Source organism: Mchenga conophoros, linkage group LG9, assembly GCF_057382185.1.
Source record: "Mchenga conophoros isolate Kocher_MC1m ecotype Shallow Benthic linkage group LG9, M_conophoros_male_GT1.1, whole genome shotgun sequence".
Classification (NCBI taxonomy): Eukaryota; Metazoa; Chordata; class Actinopteri; order Cichliformes; family Cichlidae; genus Mchenga; species Mchenga conophoros.
In genome coordinates, this window is record NC_140534.1 from 354356 (window position 1) to 380981 (window position 26626).

Here is a 26626-nt window from a genome sequence, read left to right on the forward strand (position 1 = left end):
TGACAGACTTTGGATATAAAACAAACAATTTAAACATTTAGAAGTTAAACATCTTCTCGGATTCCTTTTGCTGCACATGTCTATGTATGTATTTGCTGTACAGTGTCATTTGTTTGGAACATTAATCTTGATGTATACATAAACATTTGATTTAAAAAACGTGTTTAAAAATGAACACTGACACAATTAAACACAACACTGGTGCACGGTGACTGCAAACAGAAGCAGCTGCTTGTATCCTCCTGTGGATGCAAACCAGCAAGAACTCATCAGATCTCTGTCACTTACCATTAATGAAGTTTGGCTTTTATTAATAAACAGAGAGCACGGATATCTATGGAAGAAATATAGTATCATCAGAATTCAAGTATTTTTAGACATTGAATTTATGACACTGAATTTTTATCCTCCAAATTTCCCTGCAAAAATATTCACCTGCAAAAATTCACCTGCAAAAATTCACCTGAAAAAAATTCACCTGCAAAAATTCACCTGAAAAAAATTCACCTGAAAAAATTCAACTGCAAAAGTGATGAACTTTAATGACCCAAGCCAGAGCAATCAGCACCAGATCGAGTCGAGTGGCTCTCAGCCAATTAAATTACGCTGTTTGATCACACGACACCGTTAGCCAGCAGTGTGTCTCCTAAAAGAGAGCTGTTTAAAGGTGAGTGATTAAGTTTTTCTCCTAAATAGAGATCATTACAGAACGCCTAGTCCTACTTAAAATCCCATTTATTATTATTATTTTTTTTATCATCTACTCGAACTAAGGAAAACGTTTGACTAACTCAAAGACAATTTCCACGCCTCCCCTGCCTGACTGCAGAGGCAGTTTTGAATTTAGGAGCGCCAAGATGGCAGCGGCAAACCCTGGCGGCTCTCCGGTGAGTATATATATATATTTTTTTATCTTCAAGTTTGTCTTTTGAAACCTTAATTTTATTTAAATCCGTTGCTCACGTATAAAGTACACAGACGGGGTCTTTGCTCAACTCGTCTGAGGCGTGTCTCACTAAGCGCTACATGCTAGCATCCTGCTAACCGAGCTACCCTTTACATGCTGTGCTTTAGAAAATAGGATACTCGTTAAAAAAATACTCCGCAGATATTGATTGATAGATAGACGAACACTGCAAATATAATGTTGGAAACGAGAACGGCCTTTAGTGAAGGGGTAAAATACACCATGAATAAAGCCATAGAGTGAATGGCTGCCATGGTTGCAGAACAGCCTGATTTAATGACAAGAATGGGGAAGAGTGAGGTGAAGTGAACCACAGCCACAAAACACGGTCAGACAAGGCGGCAAAAGGGCAGTGATCTGTCCGTCAGTATGAAGTTGGTGTGTGCTTTGGTGAACAAAAACTCCAGACTGGTAGCAGGAAGATGGGAGACTCGTGTTTCACTGGAATAGTGGTGAATTAAAACATCCTTTGTTGGGGACATTTCGGTGTAAATGCATCCATACAGGCAAGACAGAGGCAGACCAGACAGTGAAGAAAACAAGGCAAACATTAGAAATATAAAAACGGAAATATAGGATGAGTCGGGGATGAGTTCCTGCCCCAAGTGGAGGAGTTCAAGTATCTCGGGGTCTTGTTCGCGAGTGATGGGAGAAGGGAGCCGGAGATCGACAGACGGATTGGGGCTGCAGCTGCAGTAATGCGGACGCTGCACCGGTCCGTCGTGGTGAAGAGGGAGCTGAGTGTAAAAGCGAAGCTCTCAATTTACCGGTCGATCTACGTCCCTACCCTCACCTATGGCCTTTACATGACTAACGTCCCCTCTTCTCCCTACCTCACATTAGCCCCCATCTTTCTTCCAGGTGGAAAAGACCCGTCACCTTCTGGGAGTGGCGGCTCCCGTGGGAACAGCTCCCACCACCAAGTCCCTGAGTGAGTCTCTGTCCCCCAGCGTGAGCTCCAGCACTCTGTCCACGTCCACCTCCGCCTCCTCGCAGATCTCCAGCACCACCTTTGAAAGCGTGAGAAGGAGCTGGCCACCAAGGTGAGAAAAACGTGGGCTTAGTGGGCGTTCTTGTTGCTGCCTTCTTCCTTCTCTGCTCGGTCTTGTTCCTGTTGTGTTGTAGTGCCTGCGCCTTCTGACACACACCTTCAATACTGAATACAACCAGCTGGTGAACAGCATCAGTGACTGCAAGGTGAGAAATAATACAAAGAAATAAAAAAATAGCCTTTCTGTGTCACATCAGGGAGTTCCTATATTGACGTCTACCTCATCCTGCTGTTGTTTCACTTCAGCTTTCTCTCATCTCACCGATCGGACGTGATCCATCCGTGACGAGCTTCAGCAGTGCCACCCTCACCCCTTCCTCTACCTGCCCCTCTCTCTCGGACTCCCGCTGTGGCTCCATGGGCCAGAAGTAAACATATTTTTAGGAACATTGACCTCGATCTGCAAACGGTTATTGACAGGTTATCTATTTGATTCTAACTTGGTGTGATTTGTGTTAAAGGACCCCTGAGAACAGCTCACGTGCCTCCAGTCCCTCCTGCTCAGACTGTGAAAACTTCCCGATGGTTCCCACTCTGGAGACCTCCTACCTTGCGCGGGCTGCAAAGAACGAGTTCCTGAACTTGGTGCCTGATATTGAAGAAATGCGACCAGGGTGAGTAATGCCATATTAACCCAAATACTGTCACTATGACATGTGTCTCACAGACCAAATGTAAGTCGACACTCATGTTCTCTAGTTCAAGCAGAAATGATGTGGATCGATTCAAATTCCTGAGCCTGGATGATTTCAGCTGGAAACAAACCAACTCTGCTTCTTCCTCAGATAATTCAATTCAATTTTATTTATATAGCGCCAAATCACAACAAAAGTCGCCTCAAGGCGCTTCATAGATACAGAGAAAAACCCAACAATCATATGACCCCCTATGAGCAAGCACTTTGGCGACAGTGGGAAGGAAAAACTCCCCTTTAACTGGAAGAAACCTCCAGCAGAACCAGGCTCAGGGAGGGGCGGGACCATCTTCTGCGACCGGTTGGGGTGAGAGAAGGAAGATGGGATAAAGACATGCTGTGGAAGAGAGACAGAGGTTAATAACAGATATGATTCAATGCAGAGAGGTCTATTAATACATAGTGAGTGAGAAAGGTGACTGGAAAGGAAAAACTCAATGCATCATGGGAATCCCCGGCAGCCTACGTCTATTGCAGCATAACTAAGGGAGGATTCAGGGTCACCTGGTCCAGCCCTAACTATATGCTTTAGCAAAAAGGAAAGTTTTAAGCCTCATCTTAAAAGTAGAGATAGTGTCTGTCTCCTGAATCCAAACTGGAAGCTGGTTCCACAGAAGAGGGGCCTGAAAACTGAAGGCTCTCCCTCCCATTCTACTTTTAAATACTCTAGGAACAACAAGTAGGCCTGCAGAGCGAGAGCGAAGTGCTCTAATAGGGTGATATGGTACTACAAGGTCATTAAGATAAGATGGGGCCTGATTATTTAAGACCTTGTATGTGAGGAGCAGGATTTTGAATTCAATTCTGGATTTAACAGGAGAAATCTGCTCTCTCTTTCTAGTCCCTGTCAGGACTCTTGCTGCAGCATTTTGGATCAGCTGAAGGCTTTTCAGTGAGTTTTTTGGACATCCTGATAATAATGAATTACAGTCGTCCAGCCTGGAAGTAATAAATGGTAAATGCCCTGTATTTATATAGCGCTTTACTAGTCCCTAAGGACCCCAAAGCGCTTTACATATCCAGTCATCCACCCATTCACACACACATTCACACAATAAATGCATGAACTAGTTTTTCAGCGTCACTCTGAGACAGGATATTTCTAATTTTAGAGATGTTGCGCAAATGGAAGAACGCAGTCTTACATATTTGTTTAATATGTGCGTTGAAGGACATGTCCTGGTCAAAAATGACTCCAAGGTTCCTCACAGCGTTACTGGAGGCCAAGGTAATGCCATCCAGAGTAAGAATCTGGTTAGATACCATATTTCTAAACTTTTCAGGGACGAGTACAATAACCTCAGTTTGATCTGAATTAAGAAGCAGAAAGTTAGCGGCCATCCAGGTCTTTAAGTCTTTAAGACATTCCTGCAGTGTAACTCATTGGTGTGTGTTATCTGGCTTCATGGACAGATAGAGCTGGGTGTCATCTGCATAGCAGTGAAAATTTATGCTATGTCTTCTAATGATGCTGCCTAGGGGAAACATGTATAATGTAAACAGAATTGGTCCTAGCACTGAACCCTGTGGAACTCCATAATTAACCTCAGTGTGTGAAGAGGACTCTCCATTTACATGCACAAATTGGAGTCTATTAGATAGATATGTCACAAACCAAACTGTACACTGGTAAACTGTTACAATAAAAAAGACCGTAATTTTCTTTACTCTTCTTTATTTATGTAACTTTTGTTTTCACTGGCAATTTAGTATTAGGTTAGGACAAAAAACAAATTAGGAAGGTTAAAGACAGAACATTACTAGATTGTGGTTTTAATTAAAATGTAGCCTTTGACAATGCTGAACACATGAGAAGCTACTTTAAGGCATATCACCCAATTTGTAATATTGCTAAACATTTCTTAAGGCAGACGAGTCATGCTGGCTGGGTCAGTGTCATTTTTGTTGTAATTGATGTCTGGTTTGTTCTGTTCCCTAGTGATGGGTAGGGATGGGTACCAGTATCCGGTGTTCTGACATAATCCTTGAAATAGTAATAACACAGTATCCTCAGCAAAGATGAATTAAACAAGTTTTATTTTAATGGAAGTTTACTTCAAGTCTTCAGATTTTTACTGTCTTTTATTTGATTACTTTAAAGTATATGATTACATTAGAGTAATTAAATAAAGACAGTTTTGATGGAGCTCCTGAGCCAGCCCAAGCTCTCTATGAAGACGAGGAAAAACTCCCCTGGGGGGGCCAGACTGACGGGAAGAAACCTCGGGAAAGCCCATTCAAAGAGAGATCCCCTTTCCTGGGATGGCTGGGGGGGGTTTACAGGAATTCCAAAACACTGAAATTTAAAGTGGGCCAATTAAAAAAAATTATTTCCTGAAAAAAAGAAAGGTAATTCATACATCACACATAAATGATAACGTCTGAATTGTGTGTGTGTGTGTTTGTGTGTGTGTGTGATAGGCTTATCTCAGCCAAGTGTGATGCTGTAGCTCCTCCAGCGTCGGCCGCGTCTCCGGGACTTTGGTTAAACACGCGTCCAAGAAATTCCGGCAGTCTGGAAAGAAAGGAAAGAGAAAAAACATGAAGATGATAGTTCCAGTGGTCCAAGCCATCAGTCAGTCTTGAAGTGTGACGTTTTCTTACTTTTGGACAGATGTCTTTTGAATTTCAGGCGCTTTTTGAGGAAGCTCGTGGTGTTAAAGTCCCCGGCATGAAGCGCTTCGTACAGAACCACTCCCATTTGCCATACCGTGGTGGGTCCACACCTGTAGCAACTGCGCCCGTACCACTCGGGAGGGGAGTAAATTTCTGTACCTAATAAACAGACACAATTGCAATTTCTTCTAAAACAAAAGGCGAAAATTGTGACATCTGTGAAGAGCAAGAGCAGAATATGTTACCATAGAAGACGCGGTACTGCGACTGCTCCTTAACAAAGCAGCTCAGTCCAAAGTCGATGATACGAACACGCGGTACATCTGAGCCGGTCTCAATTAGAATGTTCTCACTCTTGATGTCCCGGTGAAAGATGTGTTTATCCTCCAGGTGCTTCGCAGCATCAACCAGCTGCTTCAGAATGACCTGGAAATAGAGCAGGGCGATATGACCAAAAATATTTATCACGATATACATTTGAAAAGTTGCGATAACGATATAACTGACGATATAACTGACACTAGACAAAATACTTTACAACGCCACAACTTTATTAGTGCAAAAAACCCCATAAATGTATTTTCACTTAAACAAGCAGCTGTTTTTTTATGTGCATTAAAGTTATATAAAAATGTAACAGTGCAAATGCAAATTCCTCGCTGACAGTTTAACCAAAAGGCATTTCCAGTGGAAATTGGCCGACATATCCTCAGCATAACCATGTAAAATATCCACAAAGCTTAAAAAGAGGTTATACACACACAATACGGTAATATCACGTTGAGGTGCAGTACGTATCACTCCGCGAGGCGCCTGCCTACGATAGCCGTAATGCTCCGACAATCCATCGAGCGGTGCGGCTTTGTAGCTTAGCAAAGTCGCCGTGTACATAAAATCGTTTTGAGGTCAGTAAACACAACCAGAATTCATACATAAGGCACACGGGATTATAAGGGGCACTGTCGAGTTTCAGAAAAATCAAAGGATTGATTTTTAAGTGTGCCGTATTTTCCAAACAACACGGTAATAACGGCGGCCCGCTAGCATGCGCTACCAAAAATCGTGCTTTGTTGTGTATCTGACGGACGAAAGCTAAACCAGTTCCACACCACTAAAGTTGCAGCATTTTTACAAACCAGTTCTGGTTCATCCGTTTCATTCAACGATCCACTTTTGCTCTTCTCTTTCTGCGTCACCGCCATCTGCGTATGTAAACATAGGCACTGCGCATGCGCGTTTTACCTATTCTAGCGCGATATTTCATTTTCCTATCGTTGCCCAAAATTACACCGGTATTACCGTGAATGGTATGATATAGCCCAGCCCTACCTGGAAACGATGAAAAAGACAATAATCAATCAATGGGTTAATGTTTCTCTAATACTCTGTGCTTTGATTGAATGATGTACAGTCTAAGACTCTTCTAAGGCAAGTCAACTTGCCTTGGCCTTGTCCTCTGGCAAAAATCCTCCATTTTCTTCTATGTATTTATCCAGGTCCACAGCGGGGACAGGTCTCTCCATCACCAGGATCAGCTCTCTGCCAAAGTCAAACCACTCCAACAGAGACACTGGGGCTGATGTTTCCACTGATCCATCTGCTTCAGCTGCAAGCTTCAGCATGATGGCAACTTCCACTGACACATTCTTCCCGTTATCATCCTGAAATATTTCAACAAAGTGGATGATGAGGCACAGACGTTCCACAGGTGAACGCTGCATGCAATCCACTAATGTAAAAACAATTCAAGTCTTGCACATTTACCTTCACTTTGCAGTACACTTTCCCCTTTGGGATGTGTTTGATGGCCACCTAAAAGACACAGGGCATTGATGAGCATTTCCTCAGTATGACATCATTAAAGGTGTAAAACAGCATACATCTCAGCTTACGATATTATCCCTTATCTGCATTACTGCCTGTCTTACTACCACCATCTGAACACTTACTGGTAAATGATCCTTTATGCGGTAGCCAGCAAACACTGCTCCACAGCCTCCTTCTCCAAGCCGGTGCTCCTCCACGTATCTTGCTTGGAAGTCACCTAAACAGACAAACACAAATTGGGTTTTACTACAGCTGTCACACAAATTACTCTCTGCTGTACCCTAAATGTTCATTTTGCTCTTCACCTGAATATAAAAGCTAAGCTGCTTGCTACTTACGTTTCTGTTCAGCCACTGACTTTTTGGCAACGGTTTTGGTTTTGTCCTGGTCCACGTTCTTTTTCTTAGGTGGGTCCCTGGTGTCTCCCGCAGCTTTCCTTTTGCCAGCCTTTTTGTTTTTACTGCAGCTCTCTGAAATCTCTATGCTGCAGTCTGCAGATGTGGAAAACACCAAAAGCACATCAGCTTATTAGATAATAGACACAAATATCTCCCAAACACTAATATCTTCAAACTAGCAACCAGATGTACACTTAATCTACCCCTCACTCAACTAATTAGCCTACCTTTACCAGTGTCCAACCAGGAAGATGCCTGCCCCTTGTCACCGCTCACATGCTCAAGAAGTTTACGCTTTTTTGCTGTATTGGTTGTCCCCGCTTCATCTTGTTGGACCTTTCGCTTGACTCCCCCGACCACATGAGCATCTGAGCTGGTGGAAGGACCAGCCTGCTCAGTGACCCTCCTTCTTTTTATGGGGGTCGTTTTTTCAGGACTGGCCTTTCTTTTAGCCATCCTGCTCTTACAATCTATAAACAACAACAACACATTAGTGAAAAAGAGCGCTCGACATCAGGACTAGAAGGATTTTGATGTCATTGAATTTTAAATTAGTATTGCTTACAATATAATAACAAGTTTATCCTTTTGATAAAAAACACACCAACACCATACTAGGTCTACTAAGTCTAGATACTGATGACACTTGTTGCTCTGTTTTCACTGCTCAGTCCAAGAATAAACTTGTCACATTATTTTACCAAAAGACAAAGTGCCCCAGTAACCTTTCTTTGATTAGACATGTTGCACTCAGGTTAGTTTCAATCAAAACCAGGATTTAAATCCTCTAAAAATGAATCATTTTATACACAGAGCCTCAACATTGTTAGAAATGTACATTCTGTTATTTAGGGGATTTTATTTTTTACTTACTTTGATCTCCTGGATCTTTCTTATCTGCCTCAGTCGTAACTTTTCTTGTTTCCTTTTTCATCTTAATTTTTAAAATAGAAAATGTCACCTTAATGAGTGAATAGTCCTTCAAATGTCTGGATGCTTGACTTTTCTAACTAAGCTGTATAAGTCAGTTCTGTAAGTGAGCTTTAAAAGTAAACTCCGGAGTCTATGGCAACACAACATTAGAACCTTGCCTTTTAGTGACATCACTAAAAGGCAGTGTCCCAAGTAGTTTAAAGAAAAACACTCTGGCATTTCATATAATTCAGTAATTTCACATTAAACTTTCTTTCATTATCCTTTCATTATTTGTTTAAAGACTTGATGTGTGGATGCTACTATGAAGACTTCTAGTTGAGCAAACACTAATAAACACTGACTAGTTTATCTGAGATAAAATATAACACTTTTTTATTAAGTCAGTGTTAACTCTGTTTTTTTCTGTTAGGATCATTCAATAGTATCAGAAGAGAAAAGAAAAGTATGTTTTGTTTTGTTTTTTTTCTTCAAGATCTGTTCACATGTACTTAGCAAGAGTGAGTACACAGCGTTAAAAAATGGTACTTAGTGTAGTGAGGAAGGCGAAAAGCAAAGAGGGCATATGAAGGTAATATTGAAGAAGGCGCAGTTTTGAAGTGGTGAAAGGCAAAGGCATGAGTGCAAGCGTAATAAAAGGTAATAGGAGAGATGTCGAGCAGGCGGAGGACTTGGCTGGAGCAGGAAAAGGCAAAAGGGGAAACGCGAGTGCACGTCTGAAACTTCTTCACTGTCAGTGAATCCTAATTCTTAAGACTAACTAAGAAGAATAAATCTATGTATGAATGTCGTTTTGAGCACATCTCCTCTTTCTACTGATCAATTCTTCCACCTAGTGGATAGATGATAGTATTGCAGCTTGTCTCGTCACCTGTTGTGTGTTTTGTGTGCTCCAGAACCTGCGTCCTGTTGGAGTACTGTACGTAAAACACACAAACACTGGAGTGAACACAGCTGCTGAACATCTCTATATTCATAACTTCTTCCTGTTATCTCATATCTGTCTCCCTTCATCTGTGTAGGAACGGTGTACAGATGTATGAGTATGTCACTCCTGCTCCTCCACCTAACACCTCCACTCCAAACTAAGTTTGCTCTGCTGCTTTGGTTCACTGATCTGCAAGTATCTGTCATTTGTTTGCAGATGTCTGCAGGAATTATTGTAATGATCCATTAATGGTGCCTGATTTCATTCAGTTTTACAGCTTGTCTCGTGTTTTTGAACTGCTTCCCTCACAGTTGTACACAGTGCTAACATGTGCTCTTACTCTGTGTTTTATTCCTGAAGAAAAAGAAAGTGCCCAGCCCAGCAGGATGAAGATGGGCCATACGTCAAGAAGCCTCCAAATGCCTTCATGCTCTATCTCAAAGAGCAGAGGCCAAAGGTCATTGCTGAACTCAACATCCCTGGAAATGCAGCCGTAAATGCAGTGGTGGGACAGAGAGTAAGTGTGTAACTCTGCATACATTTATGCATCTGTTAATGTTGTCTGCTCATGTTTTTGCATGTGTCCCAGCTGTCCTGTAGTTATGTGTAGTAGCAGTGCTCACAGTGTGTTCTTATGATCTTCTGTCCACAGTGGAAGTCGCTTTCAAACGACCAGAAAGCCAGATATTTCAAGCAGGCTGAAACAGAAAGACAGAATCATGCCAAAGAGCATCCAGCCTGGTCGACCAAAGAAAACTATGTATGTCCAACAATAATTTCATTATAGACGATTGGACTGATTTCAATTGAATTAAACTGTTACTCCTGTTATTTCAACATCTGTCTTTGTGTAAATAAATGAAAAAACAAACAAAAGATGCTTCTGTCATAAGTTACAGCAGGATGAAACAACCTTCATGTAGTTCTTGTTTTTAACACTGCAAACCTTCTTTAGTTCTTTTGTTTCCTTTCATATTCAGCACACATCTGTCAGTGTCCACTAACTGTCAGGGAAAAGCCAGATAAAAACACTGTGGGGTCTTTTGGGACACGTGCTCGTTGGGTTTACTCATAGATATCAGAAATGATCTGTTCTGTATTCAAAGGATACACGAAGGACGTTTGTATTAAATGCAATATAGCGACTGATCATATGCTGCTTTCTTTGGGGGCTTTTCACCACCATGTTACACAAATCCAGTTTCTAACTGAAAAGAAAATCCTTCACCATTTTCTAATCAAATTCCCTGGTTTCCCATGTCAGAGATGTCATGGCTGAAAGGATCATCGCATATTGAGCTCAAAGCTAAACTCTTGTGTAGGGCCTCTTTCCATGTTGTACCATTCATTTTAAAAAGTCCTGGTAACAAGAGACAGAGGTGACTTGATGTATTACAGTTACTTCCCAATTTACAGAAATGATGTGACTTCTGACATTTTCCTAGCAGGAAATGTGCTACTGTGGGACACTGAAAGAATAAACAGCAAGGCACGTTTTGTTTTAATAACTTTTCTTTACTTCATTTGTATGAACTAGGTTTACCTTACAAAATCTTATACTGTATATAATGTTTTATGTTTAATTCATGTCAATGTCAGCTCGTGTTTACTCGGGTGAGCAGTACCGGCCCACAAAGAGAATGCTCTTGGTGGGTTTATGTCGGATGAAGAAGATGAAGTGATGGTCGGCAACAAACTCAGCGGGAATCGTTATAGAGCGGACTTCCATGTCAACCCCAGTGGCAGCAGCAGCCTCAGTTCCTTCTTCATTTACATCCACGAAAGCCTTGTGGACAACTTTGGACACTATCAGGTCATTTGCTGGAGACATTCCTAGTAGATGAAGAGCCCAGAAATCAGTTGTGTTTTATTCTTTACCAGATGATGTTTTGCAGTTTTTGTGCTCTCAATATAACTGTATAATTGATTCAGTGTGTCTCATTGGTGCAATATTTCTCACCAGAGAAGTCTCTCTTGTAGATGTCAAAAGCGTTCTCCATTCCCATGTTGGTCAGGATTTTCTCCAAGTCATACTTCTCCTCCATCTTAAATCGAGGGAGCTTGACATCAACCTCGTTGGGGCTCATCATGTCTGGGCGAGTCCAGTCCACAAAGTTCTGATAGGTCAGCTCCTTCTCCAGCTGTGTGGATACAGTGTCACTAGCTTGTCTGATTGAAACTGGACATTAAAGTACTGGTAAGTGCATCTTACCTTTTCCAAGCCTGTGGTATCATCTTCTATGTCATTAGGCAGGAATATGAGCATGCTGAGGTCATTTCCTTTATACGGCATCTCAAGAATCTGTCCAGAAACATTGTTTTTATTTATTACTCCATCAAAGATGATCTGACTTCCTAATCTAGAAATTTAGGCTGATATTTGTAAAAGACAAGTTTTAGATCATGCTGGTGAAATCCTGTAATAAGCTGAAAGTGATGGATGTTACCTTGCAGTTGGCCTCAGGAATGGTCGCAAAAGGAAATTTACTTTTCTGCTGCATCATCTTCACCGGCTTAGTGTCGTTCTGAAAAATAGGGGAGACAAGAGAAATGTTTTTTGTGTTTAGTCTCAAAATGATCTCAAAAAGTTCTGTCATGGTTTTATTCCAGCCATTGAGTGGATTTGGATGTAGAGCACACGTCACAACACAATTTGTTCTTGTTAGCCGAAGTTTGTGTTGTGCTGTTGTTTGAGATTTATTTGAGAACTTATTGGATATTACATGAATAATAAACTGCATTGCATAACTGCATAAAGTTGGAAAGTGATCGTCCTAAAAGCACGATTTTATCCCCTCAGAGCTCCAGGCTTTATGTTCTCATTCAGCAAAGTCCACAGCTCGTTTGTAGTATGACAGATCAAAGTATAACTGCACCATCCTATGCTGCCTTTCTGCACTGTTACCTTGTTCAGTCGAAAATGCACATCAGCAGTCTTCTCCTCCTTAAACTGCGTGTTCCAGCTGCCCTTGAAGTAAATGGCATTCACGAGAACCAGCTTCGTCAGGCTACCCACTGCATCCTGGCTTAGCAAGTCCTTGATTTTATCTGGTAAAAAGAATTTATGAAAACTATTAACTATTACCAAAGATGCACTAGTTACTGTACAACATCTTCAGCTATAAAATCAGAAAACAGGGCAACAGCAAGATGGTTTTTATTTTAAAAAAAGGTGAAAAAGCTTTATGATCAGTATAACAGGGAACAAAAAACAAAAATTCAAGCGTAGGCTTGAAGCCACTGAGGTGGTTGTTAGCGGGGGTGACGCGATGCTTCTGGTATGCATGAATTAATTAAACAGTCCAATAACTCCAGCAGTACTTATCTTGTCCTTTTTGGTCTTTGTTCCAAACATTTTAAGATAAAAGCGCAGCGGTCACAAACGTTTTGCCTTCTTATGATTAACAACACACCTGACGCTGATTACGTGCGTCCACCTTAAATACCTTACATAAACCTACCATACAGGAACTTAAAAAGGTGGAATCCTCAGTGGTGCTTGGTGCCACACCCTCAGGGACTTTAATGTTATATAAAAACACTGACAGCTCAATATCTGCCTCAGTCACTCTCCCCGATCCAGCTGAGTCACCAATAGGAAAAATCTGCTTTTCACAGGAACTTGGTAACAGCAATAAGAGAATACGTAGTTTATTCCAAGAAGATATCGTCTCTCTCCCATATATAACATCTTATTGGAACCGATATGTTCCAGATATCAAGTGGAAGACAGTCTGGATGGTCCCCCATAAATATTTGATTGTAAATAAGGTGAAAGAAGTCTCATTTAAAATTCTACATAAATGTTATCCAGCCAGTCACTACATGGTCAAATTTAAAAGGGACATAAATACTAATTGTACTTTCTGTGGGGATCATCCAGAAACTGTGACGCATCTTTTTTGGTACTGTTCTTTTACACAGAGATTCTGGAAGGAATTTAGCAGGTTTGTTATTGTCCATATTTTAAGGGAGTTTTCTTTACGATGGGAAAATGTTTTATTCTGTTTGTTTAAGTTCCCCAAGAAGTATGAGAAATGTTTTTTATGATGAATTTGTTCATACTTTTAGCTACATTTTTTATCCATAAATGTAAGTTTACTAACAAAACACCATATTTCTGTCATTATTTTAAGGATGTGGAAATGTACATACAATCAATATCAGACTCCACCAACACAAAGGCTCTCAAAACAATACATGTATGTGTATTCTTATAATTGTTACCTTTTTCTTTTACTCTTGGCTTTTTGTGTTCATGTTCTGTTGTTTTGTATACTTCATCTGTTCGTATGTTGTATACTCATTGTTTGTTAAATAAAGTTTAAAAAAAAAAGAAAAAACTTAAAAAGGTTACCTCTAGCGGCAACATGAGGTATCAACCCAAAAATGGCTCCTACAAAAATAATGGGATTAAGATTGTCTCATTTCCAGCAGGTGGCACCACAGTCCTATAACCCTCATAGAAAGTCCTTGTATCCTATTATTATAGATGGTAGATTTATAAATGGCCTGTATTTGTATCGCGCTTTTATAAAAACAATGAATGAATTTCCTGCTGCACTTAAGATAATATAAAGATATAGAATCAATAGCAGCCAATCCTAAATGGGCCTGAAAAATAAAAATATGTTAAAGACACAAGTGATCAAAGTAGAAGTACCCATCACATAATATAATAAGAATAGAAGAATTGGCCTGCTATTTACAGCAACATACTGCTGTGATGGTTTTATTAATAGCATGAAACCAAACAGTAAAACCCAGAGATAATGCTGCTTAATACTGAATAGAAATTAGACTGGAAGAACTGGAAACAGAAAATAATGTGGACGGTGGACAATCCGGTAATAATGTCTCAACTGAACACAACACAACTGATCCCCAAGGATTTACAGTGGAGATCATTTAAAGTTACATTATGCTTACCTTGTGTCTGCTTCTCCACCCAGCTGTTGATGTGGACCCTGGCCTCCTCTGCATTTCCTTTGAAGTCCACAGACTCGAGCTCAGCGTTGTAATGCTTTTTGGTGCCTTTTAAAAATTCCTGGAATTGTGAAAATAAGTCACTCGAAACAGATTCAACAAACTACGGAGACTTCAATCAAGTTCAGTCACTGTGTTAAAACATTTTCAGTCCTTTGGATGCAGTTGAAGCTTGAACTAACCAGTCAGCCTTTGTCTAATAAAAGATTAAAGCAAATAGCTTGTTGGATGCCAATTTAAGTAGCCAGCATAGAAAAATACACAGATTGTGGGTAAGCTGGTTTGTAACGTTTCGGTTCAGATGGCAGCAGTTTTTGCTGACAAATGTAAGTTTTAGTATTTCTAAGTATTAATAAATTACTGTTTTACTTCTTTATATATTTCTTTATACTATTTGCAAATATTTTAAAAGTTTAATCTGCTGTGATGACTGGAACACAAAGGAGAGAAATGGTGCCTTGTCTCTTGTTATGAACTGTAAATAGCTAAGTGCTTAGAGCAGCTGGTCCTAGCACACTTCAAATCCTGTCTCCCCCCCACCCTGGACCCCCACCAATTTGCATACCGCCAGAACAGGAGCACAGAGGATGCAGTCTCCATCGCACTGCACTCTGTCCTCTCACACCTGGACAACAACAACACCTACGCCAGAATGCTGTTTATAGACTTCAGTTCAGCATTCAATACAATCCACCCCTCACAACTCATCAGGAAACTGACAGACCTGGGCATCAGTTCCCTCATCTGCAAATGGTTACTGGACTTCCTGACCAACCGCCCCCAACATGTCCGGCTGGATAACCGCTGCTCATCTACCATCACAATGAACACCGGTGTACCACAAGGTTGTGTGATGAGCCCTTTCCTCTACTCCCTCTTCACCCACGACTGCAGACCTGCTGATGGTTCCAACACCATCATTAAGTTTGCAGATGACACCACGGTGATTGGCCTCATCAGTGACAACGATGAGGCCGCCTACAGGGAGGAGGTGGATCGTCTGGCTGAGTGGTGCGACACAAACAACCTGCTGCTTAACACCGAGAAGACCAAGGAGCTCATCGTGGACTACAGGAGGAATGCTGACCCACATCCACCCATCCACATTAAGGGGACGGCTGTGGAGCGTGTGAGCAGCTTCAAGTTCCTGGGAGTCCACATCTCCGAGGATCTCACCTGGACGACCAACTGCTCCAAGCTGGTCAAGAAGGCTCACCAGCGCCTCTTCTTCTTGAGGACTCTGAGGAAGAACCACCTGTCCTCAGACATCCTGGTGAACTTCTATCGCTGCACCATCGAGAGCATCCTGACCAACTGTATAACAGTCTGGTACGGGAACTGCTCTGCCTCGGACCGGAAGGCGTTGCAGAGGGTCGTGAAAACTGCCCAGCGCATCGCCGGAGCACCACTTCCTGCCATAAAGGACATCTACAGGAAGCGGTGTCTGAAAAGGGCTGGGAAAATCATCAAAGACCCCAGTCACCCATCACATGGACTCTTCACCCTCCTGCCCTCTGGGAGGCGCCACAGGAGCCTCCGGACTAAGACCACCAGGTACCGGAACAGCTACTTCCCCACAGCTGTCAGACTCCTGAACTCTGCCTCCTGACATCTGACCCACGTTAAACTCATGCACTGAACATACACACCCCCACAATGGACAACTGTACCCTCAAACACACAATAATAACATGGAGTGAACCACCACTCACAACCACTAGCACTTTATATAGCCTCTGTAGAAACTATCTACACCCTCACTTATCTTAACTGCACTACTGTATAGCTCTGTGTAAATAATCATTCTGTACATTCAATAATCTTTAATCCTACAACTGTTTACAACTTGCATAGTTGCCGGGGATTCCCATGATGCATTGAGTTTTTCCTTTCCAGTCACCTTTCTCACTCACTATGCATTAATAGACCTCTCTGCATTGAATCATATCTGTTATTAACCTCTGTCTCTCTTCCACAGCAGGTCTTTATCCTGTTTTCCTTCTCTCACCCCAACTGGTCGCAGCAGATGGTCCCGCCCCTCCCTGAGCCTGGTTCTGCTGGAGGTTTCTTCCTGTTAAAGGGGAGTTTTTACTTCCCACTGTCGCCAAAGTGCTTGCTCATAGGGGGTCATATGATTGTTGGGTTTTTCTCTGTATCTATGAAGCGCCTTGAGGTGACTTTTGTTGTGATTTGGCGCTATATAAATAAAATTGAATTGAATTGAATTATCTGAAGAAGAAGCAGAGTTGGTTTGTTTCCAGCTGAAATCATCCAGGCTCAGGAATTTGAATCGATCCACATCATTTCTGCTTGAACTAGAGAACATGAGTGTCGACTTACATTTGGTCTGTGAGACACATGTCATAGTGACAGTATTTGGGTTAATATGGCATTACTCACCCTGGTCGCATTTCTTCAATATCAGGCACCAAGTTCAGGAACTCGTTCTTTTGCAGCCCGCGCAAGGTAGGAGGTCTCCAGAGTGGGAACCATCGGGAAGTTTTCACAGTCTGAGCAGGAGGGACTGGAGGCACGTGAGCTGTTCTCAGGGGTCCTTTAACACAAATCACACCAAGTTAGAATCAAATAGATAACCTGTCAATAACCGTTTGCAGATCGAGGTCAATGTTCCTAAAAATATGTTTACTTCTGGCCCATGGAGCCACAGCGCGAGTCCGAGAGAGAGGGGCAGGTAGAGGAAGGGGTGAGGGTGGCACTGCTGAAGCTCGTCACGGATGGATCACGTCCGATCGGTGAGATGAGAGAAAGCTGAAGTGAAACAACAGCAGGATGAGGTAGACGTCAATATAGGAACTCCCTGATGTGACACAGAAAGGCTATTTTTTTATTTCTTTGTATTATTTCTCACCTTGCAGTCACTGATGCTGTTCACCAGCTGCTTGTATTCAGTATTGAAGGTGTGTGTCAGAAGGCGCAGGCACTACAACACAACAGGAACAAGACCGATCAGCTCCGAGCAGAGAAGGAAGAAGGCAGCAACAAGAACGCCCACTAAGCCCACGTTTTTCTCACCTTGGTGGCCAGCTCCTTCTCACGCTTTCAAAGGTGGTGCTGGAGATCTGCGAGGAGACGGAGGTGGATGTGGACAGAGTGCCGGAGCTCACGCTGGGGGACAGAGACTCACTCAGGGACTTGGTGGTGGGAGCTGTTCCCACGGGAGCCGCCTCTCCCAGAAGGTGACGGGTCTTTTCCACCTGGACGAAAGATGGGGGCGAATGTGAGGTGGGGAGAAGAGGGGAGGTTAGTCATGTAAAGTCTGTACTCTAAGAAAAAACTTTTTAGAATAGCACTTTGGTCTTTGAGCTGAAAAGTCATTTTTCCCTCTACGATATTAAACAGATTTATTTCTTTATGAATCTTTTAAGGCCCCACCTCCTGCAGCTGCTCCATCTTCTCCAGCTCCCACTGGTGCTCTAGGATGAGGCTATCTCCTCTGGGCCTCCAGCCGGCCAGGTTCTCCTCTCCACGCACATAAGCCACTGATGTGTCCAGGACCTTCCTCCTCCTCCTCTGCATCCCTGCTCAGGACATGAGCCCTCATTAGGATGAAGCTCTCCACAGAATTATGATAAAACAGCTGCCGTTCTTTAAACATGTTTCATGGCCGCTCACCTGAGCTTCCAGTGTCAGACATCTTACACAAGCTCAGCTCGTAGATCCCAGTCACTCGGTTGTTATAATGAAGCAGAAGTTTTGAACAAGGAAACTTTGTAACGAAATGCCAACGACCGCCTGTCTGTTTTCAGGGCTGTATTTGAAGCCATGCTCCAATCAGGCAAAGTTTTAAGTGTTGCACATTTCGATGGGTTTCTTTCAGCTGACATAGTTTCCATTTGGGTCATGTGGTGTTAGATACCCCAGCGTGTGGTCATAGGGTGAAGAGCCCGGACGATTAGTGGGATTTTAGGTGTGGTGTAAAAATGACGCTGCAACTTTAAAAACGTTGTTGCTTTAAGGATTAACGTACAACCATACTTGGGCTGAGTTTGACACTGGTTCTCTTCAGTAATTAAAATAGCTTTAACACATGATAAGATCAAATGTCAGCTACACTGTGACAGTCGAGGGGCCACACTCAGATATATTTATTCGCTTGTTCTCTTTGTGTGATAAGAGTTTCCATCTGAATTTAACCCCTGTGTGGGGCTGATCTTTCATTTCATTTTATTTCAAGCTCAGATTCTTTGCCTTTGGCACATTTTCTGTGACGAGACTTCAAACCATTCCCACCGTCCTTATTAATCAACATGGTGAAGTGATTCTTCGCAAGGTGATGGGATAGGAAGAGTTTCAGAAAATGAGGCCTTTTGTCTTTATTGGAGAGGTCAGTGCAGACAGGACGGATGGGGGGAAGGCGAGGGGGGAATGACACACAGGAAACGGTGTTGGTCAGACCCAAAGACAGGCGTGGGCAGTGAGGACTCTCACCTTCAGACTCACTGTCTAATCAGTCTGACAGTGAGTCTGAAGACAGAGCAACCCAACACACGTTACTATGTTCATCATCATCATCATTGTTTATTTATATAGCACTTTAAAAACACACAAGGCTGACCAAACTGCTGAACAATAGAAACATAATAGATACCATAAGAATAATAAATACGATACAATAATAAACATAGCGAAAAACAATAAAATACAAGTCAGTCAACCACTGAGTCAAAAGCCAGTGAATAAAAATGCTTTTTCAATCTGGATTTAAAAACCAGCACTGATGTCGATTGCCTAATGTGAAGAGGAAGATTATTCCAAAGCTTAGGAGCCACGATAGAGAACGCTCGGTCTCCTCTCAGTTTCAGCCGTGATTTGGGGACTGAGAGCAACAGCTGCTCAGCTGACCGGAGCGAACGAGTGGGGACATAGGGCTTCAGCAGGTGCCAGACCATTTAAAGATTTAAAAACCAATAAAAGAACTTGAAAATGAATCCTAAATTCAATTGGAAGCCAGTGCAGGGAGGCCAAGAGTGATGTTATCACTAAGCAGGACATTAAATCAAATTAATGAGACACCAAAACAAGAGCTGGAGCCCAAGACAGCCATGAAGTCACAGTGTACACAAATACACAAGAAACACAGAAACCAGCTGGGTGGATGTGGCTCGGGAACCTTCTGTTACCTTGAACGTCGGTGTTTTGAACGCTGGCTGCTCCAGTCTGCTTGTATTTGTCCAAGATTTCCCCTCATATCTTGGTTATGGTTATTTTTTCTTTTATTAAACTGATCACACTCCTGTTCATGAATAGAAAAAAACCCCATCAGTGTATTTTCACTTAAACAAGCAGCTGTTTTTTTTGCATTAAAGTTATATAAAAATGTAACAGTGCAAATTCCTCGCTGACAGTTTAACCAAAAGGCATTTCCAGTGGAAAGTAGCCGACATATCCTCAGCATAACCATGTATAATATCCACAAAACCTGAGAAGGTTGGAGAGAAGGTAGGCGAACTCTGCTGGGATCTGCGTTTAACAAAGTGTCTAAAGACGAAACAAAGAAATCTTTCTGTAAATGTTCAGATGCACAGACTGGACTGAAAAAGAGTGAAAAAGCAGCTAACGTCCAAAAATAAGAAAACTTTGAAAGAACTCCAAAAAAACCTGGAGAACTTTTGCTCAAAAAACAGTTTTGTTTTTTTTAAATTACAAGGCAATCTGACAAAATGTCATCAAATGAGACTCAAGACTTCTGCAGGTCTCTGCCATGACTCAATTTTTTTTTCTTAACGGCAGAAACAATTGTTCCTTTTTTACTTTGTTTCTATTTTCTCTTCTTGTTTTTATCTGTTGAACAACAAACAACATTCATGCTGATTCACATAATATCCTGTCTCTAATCTCTGGGATTTCCTCGTAGCTCTTTGATGCAAAGAACATCCATCAAACGCTCCAGCTTGTGCTCAACATCATCGTGAACGGTGAAGGTACTCTGACGAGAAAATACTCAGTCGACCTTTTGGTTGATTTGTTAAAGAACCCCAAAATAGCTGATTACCTAACAAGGTATGCAGATAATTCACAGCTCTTTTCCTGAATAGCTGCTTTAAAACTCTGCTGAAAGCCTTTGTCCATTTCCAGGTATCCCCACTTCTCGGCATGTGTGTCTCAAGTGTTAGGACTGCTGCATTGGAAAGACCCAGACCCTGCAGCCAAGGTGAGAGACGACAAATATGATAACCCACACCAGCTGTGTTTAACTCTGTAAGTTCCCAGTATTCCCTGAAACCATCACGTGTGACACAGTTTACATCAGACGTGATGCAGCTGACCTCAACACTGACCTTCTTGTGGTAACAGAGACTTAAAAAAATAATAATAAAGCAACAAAGTGGGTCGCTCTTTGACAGTAAATTCCAGTGCGGTCCGCTCCAATCTCCTCAGGCTGACTCTCTTCTAGGCTCTCCTGACTGTTCCCTTTACATGTTGATGATGTGTCTTGTAAATCTGGATCCCTTTCCAGCAGGACGCTCCTCTTTTTCAGACAGTACCTCAGCTGCTCTCTCTCCTGACAGTCAGCTGTCCACCTCTGCATGGCCAGTCGAGCCAGCGCCGGCATTTGAGGCAGAGCTCGGAGCAGAGCGGGCAGCCAGGCTGAGCACGGAGCAGAGGTTGAAGGTCGCAAACTGACATCCACGTCTTCCAGAGAGCCCAGACCTCCTGCTGCAAACAGACTGCACCAACCGTTGTCTCCCACCAAGCTGTTGTAGGACAGATCCAGTGCACGGAGTGAGGAGAGACAGCCCCGTCTGCACACGGCAGCTGCACAGAGGAAGAGGACCCATTGATAACTGATCACTTTATGCCTGTTCACTTTACTGTTTTGTTCACAATGTTTCTGATGGAGACAAAAATAACACCGAATAGTTTCATTGTTTTGTTTTATACGACAGCTACAGATGCTGGCAGCATGAAATAAATGAAAGAAATATCAATTTCCTTCAGGCTTTACTTGTCTTAATATACATTTATGCAGCCTAATGATCCACTACAGACCAAAAAAGAAAAAGTATAATGTCATTGTGTGTTAGTTACCCAGATGTTGCATGTCATCAGTGGTGAGCTCGCAGCTGTAAAGACGGAGCTCGCTGACGACTGATGGCTGCAGAGCATCCAGCAGGAGCGCCAAGTGACCGCCAACCACTTTACACCAGGAAATATCCACCGTGCGCAGATAGGACACCGCCAGGGCTGATGCATAAACACAAAGTTTTCACCATTTCAGGCTAGAGGGTGGAAGAGGTATTCAGGGAGAATGACTTGAAGGAAAACTTCTATAAATAAACAAGTGTGTGTGTGTGTGTGTGTGTGTGTGTGTGTGTGTGTGTGTGTGTGTGTGTGTGTGTTACCCAGAGCAGTGAAGGACTCGTTGCTCATGTAGCAGCTGTTGAATGGCAGCCTCCTCATTTGTGTCGCAGGGAGGGCGGAGACCAGCAGGTGGACCACACCTCCCACTTCCTTATTGGATGACACATCAAGCTCGGTCAGTGCAGTGAGAGAGGGCAGCACCTGGACTGAAAAACAACGAGTCACATGACTGCTGCAGCGAGCATGCGAGTAGTGTCCGGCGTGTGAGATTGGTAGCAACTGACTCAGAGCCTCTAGATCATCTCGCGTGAGGCAACACAGGTGGAGGTCGAGTCTCTCCAGGTGTGTGACGTGAGCCAGGTGAAAGGTGAGGCGGCTCAGTCCACCAGCTAGAAGCAGCTTTACAGTATATTAATCAGAACAATGCTGCTCTCTAATGTATCTTGGTAAAGTGCAGAAAAATCTAATGTTTTATATGATACAGTGTGATTTCAGTAACATATCATAATGGAGGCTTCAGCAAGTACTTACGAAGGAAATCTTTCCTCTGCTCTTCAGTTAGTTCATCAAATACCTCCCAAAACATCTGTATGGTGGGGTGGCGGTCATGATATCTCCAACCATAACTTGTGTTCTGAAAACAGTGAAAATGACTGTTATAATCATAGAGTTTGTAAGGTCAGGCATACACTATGTTGCCAAAAGTATTCCCTAACACATCCAAATCATTCAATTAATGTGTTCCAATCACTTCCATGGACACAGGTGTATTAAATCAAGCACCTAGGCATGCAGACTACTTCTACAAACATGTGTGAAAGGACGAGTCGCTCTCAGGAACTGAATGAATTCCAGCATGGTAATGTGATAGGATGCACCAGTGCAACAAGTCCAGTCATGAAATTTCCTCGCTATTAAATATTCCATAGTCAGCTGTTAGTGATATTATAACAAAGTGGAAGTAATTGGAAATGACAGCTAGTCAGCTGATGCTAAGGCTCATAGTGCACTTAAGTCACCAATATCTGCAGTCTGCTGTTGTTACAGATGTCCAAACTTCATTGGTTTCCATGGCTGAGCAGCTGCATCCCAGCCTTACACTGACAAACACAATGCAAAGCGTCAGATGGAGTGATTTAAGCATCTCAACACTGGACTCTAAAGCAGTGGAGATGTGTTTACTGGAGTGACGAATCACACTTCTCTGACTGGCAATCCGATGGATGTGTCAGGGTTTGGTGGTTGCCAGAAGTACTTGTCTGACTGCACTGTGCCAAGTGTAAAGTGTGGGCATGTGTGCACATGGCTGGGCACCAGTGCACAATACAAGGTCCATAAAGACATGGATGAGTGAGTTTGGTGTAGAAGAACTGGACTAGCCTGCACAGAGTCCTGACCTCAACCTGATAGAACATCTTTGGGATGAATTAGAGCAGCAACTGTGAGCCAGGCCTTCTCCTCCAACGTCAGTGTCTGACACCACAAATGCACCTCTGGAAGAATAGTCAAAAAATTCCCATAAACACACCTAAACCTTGTGGAAAGCTTTCCCAGAAGAGTGGAAGCAGTTATAGCTGCGAAGGGTGGGCTGACTATTATATTATACTATCATACAAAAGTCTGGATTAAGACTGAGATGTGACTCAAGGTCATATTTGTGTTAAAGCAGCCGACTGAATGCTTTTGACAGTATGCAGTACACAGTTATTGTGCTACAGGACAGCTGTGAAACTACAGCCTGTGTCTGTTTGGCTGACTCTACCTGTTTGAACTTTTCCCAGTCATGCACGTCCTGGCCGACCAGCACTCCCTGCAGCTCCTCTGGTCGAAACAGCCTCACCAAATCCTGCTCACACACCAGGAAGAAGCCTCGCTTGAACTCCTGGAACAGATTCTCCACTGATGTGTTGAAGGCATGATTCACATAGGCCTCCACAAACTCCTTCCTGTTTAGGAGGGAAAATGTTAAATTAGCAAACATTTCACAGAGACAAAGGTGCTGCAGATGAACCTCACAAACACTTCATGTTTTATATTTACCTCATATTAAGACCTACTAAGGACCTGATTGTTTTTAATTATGTCCTGATCAGAGATGGGCAGTAACGCGTTACTTGTAACGCGTTACTGTAATCTGATTACTTTTTTCAAGTAACGAGTAAAGTAAGGGATTACTATTGCAAAATCAGTAATTAGATTACCGTTACTTTCCCGTAGGAACGCTGCGTTACTGCGTTACTAAAACCGTGATTTTTTTTGCGAGAATGTCTCATGACAGTGACGTAAGCAAGTGCGACGTTGGTGACAGCAGCTGTGTGCAGATCAACAATGGATAATATATCGAGTGCGGGAGAGAGTATGAGCGTGCAGCGTTTAAAGCGTGGAAGTACTGACCTTACTTTGAGTTTGATTCCATAAAAAGTGACAAAAACATTAGCGTCCATCGTGCGTGGGAAGAAAACTTCTTTTTACAGCGAAAAAAACCCCTAAACTTCCGAGCAAGCACCGAGTAGCTACGACGTGATGGGAAACTCACAGAGACACTGCGCGGATTCTTCAACTGACCGCAGCACACCTGCACCAGGGTAACCCTCCGCCTACCCTGCTCCTGCTTTACAGGTGAAAATAGAGCAAAAGGACCGCTGAGTCTTTGACTTTATTTATTTTCTGCTGTGTTTTACTTGCATCTGTTTGAAAGAGTGAGTGAAAACACAAAAAATATTTTATTTTATGTGCTGGAATGTGTAGAAAATAGGTTTAAATGTTAAACTAATTTATTCAAGTCAGAGAATGTTGCATATAATTAAATGTTTTGCTTGATGCATAAAGTTAAAAGATTAAAACTGATAAAACAAGTTAAAAAAAGAGACTTTTCCATTTGATTACATTTTGTATGATGGATTATGTAGAAAAAGTAGAATTGGGCTGAAAGATCTATCACTTTATCACCTCTTCAGGTTGTAAATCGTGTTTTTAAAAAGTAACTAAGTAACTAAGTAACTAAGTAATTAATTACTTTTGAAAATAAGTAATCAGTAAAGTAACGGGATTACTTTTTTGGGGGAGTAATCAGTAATTAGTTACTGATTACTTTTTTCAAGTAACTTGACCAACACTGGTCCTGATACATAAAACCTGAGAGCTCACATAACTGCATATGCTCAGAATAGACAGCACACATGGATACAAATTACTGCCTTGCAGCAGCAATCTTCAGACCATCACTATGAGCTCCATACAAGGTTACACTGTTCCTGTTATTAACAGCAGGGGGCACTATCAGCCACAGACTGGGAGCCAGATATGCTCTGCTGGTGCCTCATTGTTACAGAGGAAAGACTCTATAGTGAGAAACAGCTGAGGGGGAAACACTGATCTGGAAACGTCTGAGTGTTACAGAGGATATACATAGCACTGTGGTTCAGTGTCACACAATCACAAACAAATACAGCAAAGTACTAAAAAGGGTGTTGCCTCCAAAGATTGCTTTTACTGGTTTGGAGCTTAGGAGGCTTAATAACAACAGGCATGAATGAAGACAGATCAGAACAGCTGTTTGATCACAGCATCCAGTACCAACACAATCATCCACACTCAAGAGCCTGTTGGCTTCAGAGTCAGCAGCTGAATGTCTAAAATATCAAATGTCATTTTTGGTCCATCAGCTACAGCATGAACTGCTTAAAGTGAGAAGCAGCCTGAAGCCCGACAGATTCATCTTTCCAGACTGAAAATATCTCAGAGTGAACCGAGTGGTGCGTTTTCAGGGTGATCTCACAAAGTCAAATCCCTTTAATGATGTTCTGTCCTGTCTTCCTCTATCAAAAGCACACAAACACTATAAAACATTGTTTCGGTGCTTTGGGGTTTTGTTTTCTACACAGAGGTATAGCACGACTAGACCCTAAAGGCAGGCTGCTCACCTACAACCAGCTCACGAACATCTTTCCAATGGAGCTCGCTGCCTTTCTCGTGGATGAGGGTCACTGTGATCCTCCGCTGGATCCCCTGCAGCAAACATAACAGGAGCTCAGGATCACAGTGAGCACAGCTAGAGCAACATTACGCTTTAAAAGAAGATATTCAACTGTGTACAAAGGAAGCAGTTACCACTGTGTGAGTAATAAGGAAACAACATGTGCACCAATCCTGTACCTGGTGCAGCAGGTAGGTACCATGACAGGGCAGGCCTCCACTGTGATCCACGATGGCTGGGATGTACCTGTGCATGGAGGGAGGAGGTGACACAACATCCCAACTTATAATATTCTTCCTGGAGATCATTTTTATGGTTCCTTTAAAGCTTGTGCGTGAATATAACACTCCAGGTGGATACTCACTCTCCAGTGGGCTCCAGCTCGCTGATCTCAAACCAGACCAGCAGGTCGTACTTGCTGACACACTGACCCAGGTTGGATTTGGTGATGGTGTTCAACTTGGAGGCTGCAACTGGCACACACACGCACACACACACACGCACACGCACACACTCACACACACACACACACACACACACACACACACACACACTCAACGTTAACAAGTGGGAATTTTTCTGGATTTAAGAGAAGGTGAATAAAAGTGAGCAGTATTTACTACATGCTTTGGGTGACTAAATGGAGGATGGATAGGTGACATGAAAACACTACTGACCCTTTATACTGAGCCAATAGCTCACACACTTCTATTAAATCTGTCTAAAGAGCCAGTAATCACAGAGGATAGATACTGGAAGAAAACTGAAATGTTAGGAGGAACTAAATCACACATTACAACACCAGTGGCAGCACCCTGCTGTCTCACACATCGGGATCACGGTCCTGTTGAAGCGGGATAATTGCTAAAGCTCACAGTTGCATTCCTCTATACTCAATATGATCGAAAAAACTATTTTAACAAACAA

The 26626-nt window shown here is 42.5% G+C and overlaps 3 protein-coding genes and 1 pseudogene across 4 annotated transcripts; 1 reads left to right on the top strand and 3 right to left on the bottom strand.

Moving 5' to 3' along the window:
- The first annotated feature begins 653 nt into the window (after positions 1-653).
- On the top strand, positions 654-15325 carry LOC146566500 (transcription factor 7-like 1-B). Its single transcript, XM_085286085.1, has 4 exons — positions 654-887; positions 1829-2010; positions 9775-9931; positions 10067-15325. The coding sequence occupies exons 1-4, from the start codon at positions 858-860 to the stop codon at positions 10199-10201; spliced, it is 504 nt and encodes a 167-aa protein (XP_085142211.1). The 5' UTR covers positions 654-857; the 3' UTR covers positions 10202-15325.
- Positions 4728-8624, bottom strand: LOC146566501 (serine/threonine-protein kinase pim-1-like; annotated as a pseudogene).
- LOC146566502 (leukocyte elastase inhibitor-like) lies at positions 10909-16815 on the bottom strand (the record flags this gene model as incomplete). Its single annotated transcript, XM_085286077.1, has 7 exons — positions 10909-11247; positions 11375-11555; positions 11627-11716; positions 11862-11939; positions 12320-12462; positions 14344-14461; positions 16801-16815. Coding segments are annotated over 7 exons (852 nt in total), but the record flags the coding sequence as incomplete, so codon positions are not given.
- Positions 16816-18917: 2102 nt separating this feature from the next.
- LOC146566503 (leucine-rich repeat-containing protein 31-like) lies at positions 18918-24249 on the bottom strand. 2 transcript variants are annotated; one of them, XM_085286030.1, is made up of 6 exons: positions 24118-24249; positions 23486-23669; positions 22255-22357; positions 21765-21929; positions 21451-21606; positions 18918-21177 (listed from the first exon to the last, which is right to left on the bottom strand). In XM_085286030.1, the coding sequence occupies exons 1-6, from the start codon at positions 24165-24167 to the stop codon at positions 20720-20722; spliced, it is 1116 nt and encodes a 371-aa protein (XP_085142156.1). In that variant the 5' UTR covers positions 24168-24249; the 3' UTR covers positions 18918-20719. The 2 variants fall into 2 exon arrangements, with proteins under 2 accessions (XP_085142156.1, XP_085142157.1); XM_085286031.1 differs by lacking the exon at positions 24118-24249 and adding an exon at positions 23121-23216 and having other exon boundaries at positions 23486-23620.
- Between the last annotated feature and the right edge of the window lie 2377 nt (positions 24250-26626).